The 12,233-nt window shown below is 39.9% G+C and overlaps 1 protein-coding gene across 2 annotated transcripts in view; it reads right to left on the bottom strand.

The window, feature by feature from the left end:
* The window catches only part of LOC115217044 (F-box/LRR-repeat protein 5), a 74,440-nt gene that overhangs the window by 34,681 nt on the left and 27,526 nt on the right, over nucleotides 1-12,233 (bottom strand). For both annotated transcript variants that reach the window (XM_036507201.1, XM_029786609.2), the window contains exons 3-7: nucleotides 10,794-10,929; nucleotides 8,611-8,859; nucleotides 6,381-6,508; nucleotides 4,098-4,214; nucleotides 439-521 (exon numbers count right to left, since the gene is read on the bottom strand). In XM_036507201.1, the coding sequence (XP_036363094.1) occupies nucleotides 439-521; nucleotides 4,098-4,214; nucleotides 6,381-6,508; nucleotides 8,611-8,859; nucleotides 10,794-10,929 (713 nt within the window). The remainder of the gene's footprint in view (nucleotides 1-438; nucleotides 522-4,097; nucleotides 4,215-6,380; nucleotides 6,509-8,610; nucleotides 8,860-10,793; nucleotides 10,930-12,233) is intronic.

Raw genomic sequence — 12,233 nt, 5'->3', positions numbered from 1 at the left:
AACATTGCTCGAATGTTTTGTTCACGTGCCAGTAAATGATAATGATGATCCATTAAGCATTTTTTATATCACTTCCTTTACAACTTGGATGGATTTATAACAAAGCCAGATACATGTATCAGGATTTTACATTCTTCCCCAATACAGTTAATCATTTATAAATAAATTACTTAATCCCACTAAAATTTATGTAAATAAAGGGAATATGTTTTGTTTAAAGGTACAATGTAATAGCTATTACATCTGTTAAATTTAGCATTAACTTAAAATAATTATAATACTGATAGAAGTAGCATTAATTATAAATTCATTTCATAAATCTAAATTAAAATCTAAAGATCTTATTGATAAAAGAAATTGAAAATTGGAACAAGACAATTTCACTGACAGTTTCAACAGTTTATAAATGGAAATTTTAAAGAACAAAACAGAACTAACCTTTTGAATGCTTTATCAGAGATTTTTGTTTGAGAAATATCTAGGAACTCTAAGTTAGGACAAAAGGACAAAAATTCTCGAAGCTGCAATAAAAAAGAAAATGTTAATCAAACAATTTGAATAAAGGATTTTTGGGGTTTTTTTTTAAACATGGAAAGAATTCTTAAATAAATGACAGTGACTATGACAATCATACATAAATAATTACACTTATTTTTATTTCTAAACTAGCAGTATCGCTCAGCATTGCTTGGGGCTGTTTTGACCCTTTAGAATTGGAATTTTTGAAAAGTAAAAATTTGCATTATGTAGCTTGTTATTCTCTTTAAGTGAACATTTTTCTGGTTGAAATACACCGAAAAATGGCGACACAGCAGTAAAAAAATCGTAAAAAATCGGGATTTTCATAGGAAAAATAGCACCATGTTGATGTAAATAATTTTTGGTGTTAACACGGTCCGATTTGAATTTTTTCTTCTACGGAAGGAAGAGCAAGCCTTCTATCATACTCTCAATTTTGGTCAACTTGCGCCGCAGGGTCTCGGAGGAGATAGTGTTAGTTGAAGGCTACCAAACCTGCCATACACACACAGACAACTTCAGCTTTATATGTATAGAGATTATCCACTATTGGAATAGTTGTCAGAAATTATTGTATCTGCCAACATATAAGATGAGCTGCTTTCATCTTAAAATATGTCAAAAAAACTACCCTGTATTTCGACATCATGTGATGGTTGTAAACGTGGGTTGGTGACAGGATGGGTATCTGGCCATAAGAAATCTGCCTCAATTAATTCCATCTAACCCATGCTATTTAGAAAGTGGATATTAAACGATGATGATCATGATGAACAAATAAAACAACTGAGAAAACGAAAAGAGGATAACATGTCGAGTGTTGTGGGATATACAGAATATTAAAATTGGTAAAAACAAAGTTAATACATAGATCACTAACTATGAGTGACATGCTACTGGTTCTCTTAAATAGGTTGAGAAGCTAAGACCAGAAGATGCAAGTTTAAAAGATAATTATATTTTAGTTTACAGAACAGAGTTATCTATCTTGAATGAACATATTTTTGAAGCAGTCAACAAAGCAATCAATAACCAATTGATGTTTCCACTGTGTTCACCACTCACAGCACTTCTCTTCTATCCACCTGCCCCTCTCCTTCACACTCCTATGAACTTACTTACCCACCCATGCAACTTCCCTTATATTCACTTTCCTGTAACCTGAAAGGGCACCCTGATACATCTCCATCACCGTCTTTCGTTTCCAACTAGAGTAACTGTATACCTCCCAACGGCAACACACCTGTTCCTGTCCCTTCTATCATACCCTAACCCCTCATCACCTGGCATAAAACCACCTCCCTCGATACAACTCCTCACAAAGCTGAGTAGAGGTCTTGTCTTGCAAGTTACCATAAATCCTCAAGTATAGTCCACCCTTGAGTATAATACGCAGGGGATTTTTAGGGGGCTGTACCTCTGTAAAACCTAAACCATGTGTATAACACGCACCCCTTCTCTAACTTGAGTCAAGGAAGTCTATATAATGTCCTTGGTTTGTAAAAATGTATACAGTAACATCTTTTATTATTATTGTACATATAACATAATGCAAACGTGCAGCTTTTTTGTGCATTTTGTTTGCAGAAAATAAAGAAATAACAGTAATAACGTTTAATAAATGTTGTTTACTGCAAGTTATGGATGATTCTTTTATGACTTCATTGCTTTCAGGCTTAGCTTAAGGTATTTTCGCGCCTGACATCACAAAATGCGTCTGAATAAACATTGCCAGACAGCAAATAGAGACTCGGACATTACTTAGAAAATATTTTTCATTTTTAACCTCGTATATAGTATGCACTAGGGATTTTGACCTTTAAATTTTGGGGAAAAAAGTGCGGATTATACTTGAGGATTTATGGTACTTGGTGACCTCACTAGTGCTGGTGCTCTGTAAAAAAGCACCCAGTATACACTGTAAAGTGATAGGCATTAGGGAAGGCATCCAGCTATACAAACCATACCAAACCAGAGAACTGGAGTCTGGTGCAGTCCTTCGGCTCACCAGCTCCAGTTGAACTATCCAACCCATGCCAGCATGGAAAATGGATGTTAAATAATGACGATTGCTAATGATTTAAAGTTTACTCAAAAACCATTTCATACAAAAATTACAATATTTTACATTATTTTCCATAGGTGAAACTATACATGGAAATAAACTGTTTTCTAGCAGGATGCCCTTTCTGTTACAAATTACTGTATTTTAACAAGTATAGGGAGCACTTTTTGTCAAAAATTAGGTTAAAAAATATGGGAATTTCTTAAGCATGGATAGTATTATAATCCCTTACAAAACCCTTTTTCCAAATTTAAAGCCCCAAAATTTAGAGGGTTCCTTATACACGTTATACAGGGAGTAAGAATAAAGCAAGCTTTCAATATTTTTGTTTTAAGCTAACAACTAGAACAAGCAGAGTTATGTGCCTTGCTTAAGGACAAAACATTACAAAGATCTTAACTGTGTAATCCACCCTCTCATTCTAGTAGCAATTGTACCTTTTTTATTCAATTACGATTTCAAAGGATCTTTTCTTTGCAAGAACCTTGATGATTTATAAAGATTCCTTAGGGAAAGGTTGAGTGAGAAATAATTTACTGGAGCACAAAAAGTTACAAAGCAAATTAAAAGGACTCATTTATTTTCCTGCAGCCTAGTACTTATTCTATCAGTCTCTTCTGCTGAACTGCTAGATTACAGGGATGGGAACACACCACCACTGGTTGTCATAGGGTGGTGGGGGACAAACACTGACCGACACAGCATATAGAAAATAAATGGCTGTGGCGAAGAAATTTTTGATTTACACCACATGACTTCAGGTTCAATTCCACTGTATGGCACTTTGAGCAAGAATTTTCTACTATAGCGCTAGGATGACCAATGGATTCGGTGGATTCGGTAGATAAAAACTGCGGAAAAACATGTCATGTGTGTGTGTGTGTGGTGTGTGTATGCATGTATACATCTCTTTGCTCCCCCACACACACCACAAAACTGACCGACAGAATAAGTATCAAACTTAAAAAATAAGCCCTGAGGTCAATTTGAATAAAACCCTTCGCGACAGTGCCCCAGCATGGCTTGCAGTCCAATGACCAAAAAAACAAAAAAAAAGATAAAGATATATAGGCGCAGGAGTGGCTGTGTGGTAAGTAGCTTGCTTACCAGCCACATGGTTCCTAGTTCAGTCCCACTGCGTGGCACCTTGGGCAAGTGTCTTCTACTATAGCCTCGGGCCGACCAAAGCCCTATGAGTGGATTTGGTAGATGGAAACTGAAAGAAGCCCATCGTAAATGTGTGTGTGTGTGTGTGTATGAGTGCTTGCATGTCTGTGTTTCTTCCCCCGCCCACCATCGCTTGACAACTGATGCTGGTGTGTTTATGTTCTTGTAACTTAGCGGTTCAGCAAAAGAGACAGATAGAATAAATACTGGGCTTGCAAAGAATAAGTCCTGGGGTCGATTTGCTTGACTAAAGGCAATGCTCCAGCATGGCCGCAGTCAAATGACTGAAACAAAAGTATAAGAGAATATATATATATATAAATCAAAGACTGAAAAGGCCTCTTACCACATCATCAGTGACTCCATGACAATAAGCTAGGTCAAGTTTCTGAACTCCATGACCAATCCGTTCCAAAAAAGGACTCTCACTCAAAGATGCAATGAATTTTCTTTCAGTGAAATACTGTAAAGATAAGAAAGAACAAGGTAGAATTTCAAAGACAAACTAAAGCAAATAGATGTGTGTGTGTGTGTAAAGATAAATTAAATATAGAGATATTCTATTGACAATCCAATAATTTATTTATATTATCACTTCGATCAACATCAATGGAAATTGTAGCTGTGATACCAGTGCCGGTGGCACATAAGAGAACCATCCGAACGTGGCCGTTGCCAGCACCACCCCGACTGGCTTCCGTGCCGGTGGCATGTAAAGAAGCACCATCCGATTGTGGCCGTTGCCAGCCTCGTCTGGCACCTGTGCCAGTGGCACATAAAAAGCACTACTGGCACCTGTGCCAGTGGCACATAAAAAGCACCTGTGCCAGTGGCACGTAAAAAGCACCCACTACACTCTTGGAGTGGTTGGCGTTAGGAAGGGCATCAAGCTGTACAAACACTGCCAGATCAGACTGGAGCTTGGTGCAGCCTCCTGGCTTCCCAGATCCCAGGTTGAACCGTCCAACACATGCTAGCATGGAAAACGGACATTAAACAATGATGATGATTATAATATTACATTAAATACTATGAATATAATATATAACATATTATATAAATAATAAAAACCATAAAAGGCCAACAAAGTGTTTCCACTTATATGTATTTTTTCTTATATACATAATCACAGTTCCATTATACGTAAGTCACTTCAGGATCCTTGGTTCAGAAAGACGAAATTCCGTGTGAAAGGAGGCGGTGCCTGAGAACTCTACCCCCATGACCTATCCAAGAATAGTGGGCAGAGAAGATGGACGGATGGATAAAAAGCCTTGATAAACAGGTGATGTCCGTGAGGATCAGTGGGTGAAGCTTGCAAAGAAAGGCTTAGGCAAAGTGCATAATGCAGGTTTGGGGAAGAGACAAGTGCATCAAGCGAAGATAGGAGGCTGCTTATTAGTTTATGGGAACAGAAGCTGTTATAGCAAGGCAGAAAAGAAAGAGAAAGATTCTATTTATGGTACGTAGGCAGTAGCATGTTAATGGGGTGAATTTTTGCTAATTAGCAGGATGGCCTTCTTGGGAAGCAGAGGAGAAATAGGGTGTTTGTGTATAGAAGGTGGCGAGTTGGCAGAAACGATAGCGCGCCAGGCGAAATGCTCAGCAGTATTTCGTCTGCTGCTATGTTCTGAGTTCAAATTCCGCCGAGGTCGACTTTGCCTTTCATCCTTTCGGGGTCGATAAATTAAGCACCAGTTACGCGCTGGGGTCGATATAATAGACTTAATCCGTTTGCCTGTCCTTGTTTGTCCTCTCTGTGTTTAGCCCTTTGTGGGTAGTAAAGAAATAGGTATATAGAAGGTTGAAAGTTTTGCCTTTCATCCTTTCGGGGTCGATAAATTTAGTGCCAGTGACGCACTGGGGTCGATATAATCGACTTAATCCGTTTGTCTGTCCTTGTTTGTCCTCTCTGTGTTTAGCCCCTTGTGGGCAGTAAAGAAATAGGTATATAGAAGGTTGAAAGTTTTGCCTTTCATCCTTTCGGGGTCGATAAATTTAGTACCAGTGACGCGCTGGGGTCGATATAATCGACTTAATCCGTTTGTCTGTCCTTGTTTGTCCTCTCTGTGTTTAGCCTCTTGTGGATAGTAAAGAAATACGTATTTCGTCTACCGCTACGTTCTGAGTTCAAATTCCGCCGAGGTCGACTTTGCCTTTCATCCTTTCGGGATCAATAATTTAAGTACCAGTTACGCACTGGGGTCGATATAATCAACTTAATCCGTTTGTCTGTCCTTGTTTGTATTCTCTGTGTTTAGCCCCTTGTGGGTAATAAAGAGAAATAGGGTGTTTGTGTGTATAGCAAAAGCATTGCTACAGGAATGCATCACATTTGTGCTTCATACGAGACTTCACATCAGATCCGGCCTGTGATATTTTCTGGTTCTAAAGAAAACAAAAATTTGACTTTTGAAATGCAGCTTTGTTAATATCATAAGGCATATATGGCTGCCATTAGAATAAAGCAGAAGGAAAAAAAGTTCTCAATAATTCATGGAAATGCCAAAATTTGCAGAAATAACCCAGCTTATAACTATCCTGCAAGAAATGTCAAAATCTAACACTAACAGTTATGAAAACACACACAGATTTGTTAGCTCTAGAGATTTCAGAACAGTAATTTTACCTTGCTAGAGGCATTGGCAGACTCATCAATATCAGCATCTTCATCAAACTGGATGGCAGTTCGAGGGCAGACACCGGACAGGGTCACTTCTTCCAACAAATTATCATTACTTTTGAATGTCCAGAAACCTGTGGTTAAACCATGAAAGCACATTTAATAAAAGACAAATGATCAACAACAAAGTGGCAAGTGATAACAATGATGATGATGAAAGAAACTACCATATTCAATGGCACAGACGACACCGTTTTCCCAAAACAATGTCTCAAAAAAAGAAGAAAAAACCCTGGGACCTATATACCAAGATGAGTGTCCTATCACCTTTAATGCACTAAAGTTCAAGGACACTGTTGCTGTTGTCTCTTCAGCATTTCATTAGACAGTCCTTGATAACAGATATTATTCATCAGGAAGTTGAGCCATTCCTTTGGCTATCCATTTTCAAAAATACCAACAGGTTGTTTTGACCCAGGGAGATAACAGAAAGGAATGTATAAAACTGAAGACAAAAACATCCTGTGCATTGAAGTTGAAAACAATTTCCACTGTAACACATATGCCAAGAATGATAAAAAAAAAACACTAACAACTAGATAAGGAATATCATGTGACAAACGCATTAGCAGTTAGTCACAGAACAGATCTGGCATGGATTATCTACAGAATTAAAAAAAGAAACACTGTACATGCACAAGACAGAGCAAGCTGTAATCAGTGATGATGGGAAAGTATGAAGTAATAACAAAAATCATCATCATCATCGTCATCGTTTAACGTCTGTTTTCCATGCTAGCATGGGTTGGATGGTTTGACTGGGGTCTGGGAAGCCAGGAGGCTGCACCAGGCACTGGTCTGATCTGACAGTGTTTCTACAGCTTGATGCCCTTCCTAATGCCAACCACTCTGTGAGTGTAGTGGGTGCTTTTTACATGCCACTGGCACAGGGGCCAGAGGAGGCTAGCAACAGCCATGATCGGCTGGTGCTTTTACGTGTCACGGACACGGACGCCAGTCAGGCGGTGCTGGCATCTGCCACGTTCGGACGGTGCTTTTTACGTGCCACTGGCACAGGGGCCAGAGGATGCTGGCAAACGGCCACGATCGGTTGGTGCTTTTACGTGTCACCGACACGGACACCAGTCAGGCCATGCTGGCATCTGCCACGTTCGGACGGTGCTTTTTACGTGTCACTGGCACGGGTATCTTAACTACAATTTCCATTTGATTTTTATTTTGACGTACTTGACTCAATGTCTCCTCAAGAACAGCGGGTCACTCTACGATCCAAGGTTAGCACACCAGGCCGTCCTGCGAGCCATGAACTCACTTCATTTGTCGGGTCTTCACAGTCACAGTCTTCGTCATATATTTGATAAAATAAAAAATCTTAAATATTTTTAACATCATCAGTTAACATCCACTTTTCCATGCCCACATGATTGAGATGGAATTTATTGAGGCAGGTTTTCTATGGCCAGATGCCCTTCCTGTTCTCAAGCAGGGTAATATTTCCCCCATGGCCAGACATGTTTTTCACAGAGGACTGGATATGAACAACACTGCTTGTATGATGGTGATACTCATTTACAACTACCATGTGATGTCAAGGCAAGAGTACAGACAAAAACACATTCACATATGATGATGATTTGCATATGGTGTGTCTTTGTGAAAATTACTCTTTTTTTTTTTATTCTTTAACTCATTTCAGTCATTTGACTGTGGCCATGCTGGAGCACCGCCTTTAGTCGAACAGATCGACTCCAGGACTTATTCTTTGTAAGTCTAGTATTAATTCTATCGGTCTCTTTTGCTGAACCGCTAAGTTATGAGGACATAAACACACCAACATCGGTTGTCAAGTGATGGTGGGGGGCACAAACAGACAACAAACATATACACACACACACACACGCGCGCATATATATATATATACACACACACACACATATACGACGGGCTTCTTTCAGTTTCCGTCTACCAAATCCACTCACAAGGCTTTGGTCGGCCAGAGGCTATAGTAGAAGACACTTGCCCAAGGTGCCACGCAGTGGAACTGAACCTGGAACCATGCGGTTGCTAAGCAAGCTCGTCTTTTTAAAACTGCATGTTATTTATAGTTTGTCTTTCCTTCTCACAACTAAACTGCATTAATTGTACACTTATTTCTCCCTGGTTAATATTATTCTGAGTAAATAATCGGACACTGTGAATATTTCTACACACTTACCTCTCGCCCAATAGGTTGGATTCATTACCGTCCAAAGGGACGGGTCCATGGTAAGCCGATTCCAGTTTACAGACATCTTAGAACAGTACATGAGCTCAAGCGGATTCAGGAAAGAGAAAATCTGAAGCCAAACTTCGTCAGGCAGTTGACTCTCGACTGGAACCAGGGTCTCTTTTTTGTCACATATCTCTTTTTCTTCCTTCTCTTCCGTTTCCTCCATTTTAGATTCAGTATCACCATAGAAGTTATCTGAAAAAGAGAAAGGAAAGTGAAATAAATAGCCTACCCAGACATCATCATCATCATCATCGTTTAACATCCACTTTCCATGCTAGCATGGGTTGGACGGTTTGACCGGGATCTGGGAAACCAGGAGGCTGCACCAGGCTCCAGTCTGATCTGGCAGTGTTTCTACAGCTGGATGCCCTTCCTAATGCCAACCACTCCATGAGTGTAGTGGGTGCTTTTTACGTGCCAGGGGAGGCTGGCAATGGGCATGATTGGTTGGTGCTTTTTACGTGCCACCGGCACAGGTGCCTGGGGAGGCTGGCAACAGCCACGATCGGTTGGTGCTTTTTACGTGCCACCAGTAGGAACACCTGTCAAGGCGGCACTGGCATCGTTCACGTTCGGATGGTATTTTTCACGTGCCACCAGCACGAGTATCACAACTACAATTTCCATTTGATTCTTATTTTGATCTTGATATACTTCACTCAATAGGTCTCCTGAAGCACAGCAGGTTGCCCTACGATCCAAGGTAAGTATAGCAGGCTGTCCTGCAAACCATGAACTCACTTCATTTGTCAGGTCTTTGCAGTCACAGCATATCTCCAGAAGAAAGAGATGAATTGCCACACTGGTTGTACTCAGTAATTGGTGAATGCATATGGCTTAGTGGTTAGTGTATTTGGCTCATAATCATATGGTTGTGAGTTCGATTCCCAGTGGCATGTTGTGTCCTTGAGCAAGACACTTTATTTCACATTGCTCCACTCCACTCAGCTGGCAAAAATGAATAGTACCTGTATTTTAAAGGTCCAGCCTTGTCACATTCTGTGTCGTGCTGAATCTCCCTGAGAACTATGTGAACCCTTTAGTGTTCAGATTATTCTATCAAACGTAATGCTTATTGATTCCCATTGATTTGAATTAATCGTGCATTATCTCATATCTTCAAGATCTTGATGGTGTAATTACTTAATGTAGAATAACATTGTAGGGTAGGTGTGAGAGCCTGGATATGGTCAGTTTGAACATAAAACAGGTTAAATATTTTGGCCGGATATGACCGGTTTAAATACTAAAGGGTTAAGGGTACGAGTGTTTGTGGGGTGCTCAACTATTCGCATGTTAATTTCACAAGCAAGCTGCCCCTTTGATCAGATCAACTGCAACACTCATCGTTATAGCTGATGGAGAACCAGTTTTAACCAGTAATTGGGTAATAGGGGTATCACTGATGACGAGTTCATTCTGGGCAAATGAGCTGAGTGAAACAAACTCCTCTTCATGATCAGTATTCATCATCATCATCAACATCATCGTTTAACGTCCGCTTTCCATGCTAGCATGGGTTGAACGATTTTGACTGAGGTCTGGCCAACCAAATGGCTGCACCAGGCTCCAATCTTGATCTGCCAGAGTTTCTACAGCTGGATGCCCTTCCTAACGCCAACCACTCCGAGAGGGTAGCGGGCGCTTTTTACGTGCCACCGGCACAGGGGCCAGTCAGGCGGTACTGGCAATGACCTCACTTGAATCTTTCATAGCAGAATAATAATATTTATAAAAGAAACATTAATCACCAATATTAAAATATGAACACAACAGTAAAACTTAGTCTTAGCTTAGACTAGTTGGGTGTTCAGATAACCTAAACACATTTTTTTCTTTTTTTATTCTTATTGCTTATGGATGGAGAGCTTTTCCTACCCTCTGTTACCTATTTTTGACAAGGTGAACATAGCCATTTGAGTGTTAAATGTCCTGGCCAGAGGGACAAAACAGTAGTGGCAACCAAGACATGAAACATGGACCACTTAGTTGAATGTCCACAATACCATTTGCAATCTCACTGAACTGAACAAACTGAAATAAATTTATTATTAGCTCAGTAACATATAATTAGCTTAGTGACTTAATTACAATGAGTTACGTATTGGTTAAAGAATTATTCTTACCATGAAGAAGGCTTTGGTATAATTCTGCAACATAGACTTTATGTTCTTGTAAGTGGGTATGGTGATCAATGACTTGCGTTTGGATTTCTTTCAATTCTTCATAAGAGAAATGCTCAACCAGTAACGGCTGCAGAATCTGGAGAAAACAGAATAAGTTTTTTTTTTTTGTTTTAGTTACATAAAGCATTATCTCTCAGACTTTCTTTCCTCCTAACCCCTTTTTTCCATACAAATTTTCTTGAGACTCCCTTTGATCAAGTATGAGATGTTTTGGCACAGCTGTTCTGGCGCCACTGCTTTAGCGTTGCCGATTCAACACTGACTTATTTCTTTACTGCCCAAAAGGGGCTACACACAGAGGGGATAAACAAGGACAGACAAACAGATTGTCGATTATATCGACCCCGAAAGAATAAAAGGTAAAGTGGAATTTGAACTCAGAACATAGCAGCAGACGAAATACCTATTTCTTTACTACCCACAAGGGGCTTAAACACAGAGAGGACAAACAAGGACAGACAAACGGATTAAGTCGATTATATCGACCCCAGTGCATAACTGGTACTTAATTTATCAACCCCGAAAGGATGAAAGGCAAAGTCGACCTCAGCAGAATTTGAACACAGAACATAGTGGCAGACGAAATACCACTAAGCATTTTGCCTGGCATGTTAACATTTCTGCCAGCTCACTGCCTTCAACACTGACTTATTTGACATCAGACATTTTAATGTTTTTCTCTCGTTCTCTCCCTCCCATTCTCTCTCTCTCCCTTTCTGTTTGTGTGTATGAGTGTCAATACATACTGTCACCAATACAGTCTGAGTGCTCAGTCAGTTGTGTGAACTCATTAGCTCTCAAACAGCTGTGCCCAGCTCTCATTCCACCCTTTGAGTGTCATAAAATTCAATAGGGAATAGACGAAAACAACTGGATGGGATTATATTCAACAAAAAAACTACTAATAACAATCTAAAACTTAGAAAATACAAAATGGGGTTCAGTCTGACAGCATGGCACCTTGAGCAAGTGTCTTTACTGTAACTTTGGGCGACCAAAACCTTTTGAGTGGATCTGGTAGACAAACTGAAAGAAACCTGTCGTATATGTGTATATATACACATATTTTTGAAATATTTTTGTCTTGCAAGTACTTGGTGACCCTGTCAGTGCAGGTGCCACTTAAAAGCACCCAGTCCACACTGTAAAGTGGTTGCCATTTGGAAGGGTATCCAGCTGTAAAAACCTTGCCAAAACTGACTTCGCCTGTGCTTATGCCACATAAAAAGCACTAAGTCCACTTTGCTGAATGGTTGGTGTCAGGAAGAGCATCCAGCTGTAATAATCCTGCCAAAACAGTTACAGAAGTCTGGTGTAGGCTTCTGCCTGGCTGGCTCTTGTGAAATCGTCCCATTTGGAAGGCAGCCATTAAACAAAGAT

This window comes from Octopus sinensis, linkage group LG11 (genome assembly GCF_006345805.1).
Source record: "Octopus sinensis linkage group LG11, ASM634580v1, whole genome shotgun sequence".
NCBI classification, from domain to species: domain Eukaryota; kingdom Metazoa; phylum Mollusca; class Cephalopoda; order Octopoda; family Octopodidae; genus Octopus; species Octopus sinensis.
Note: the sequence above shows the minus strand (reverse complement) of the source record. Positions and strands in the feature narration are given on the sequence as shown.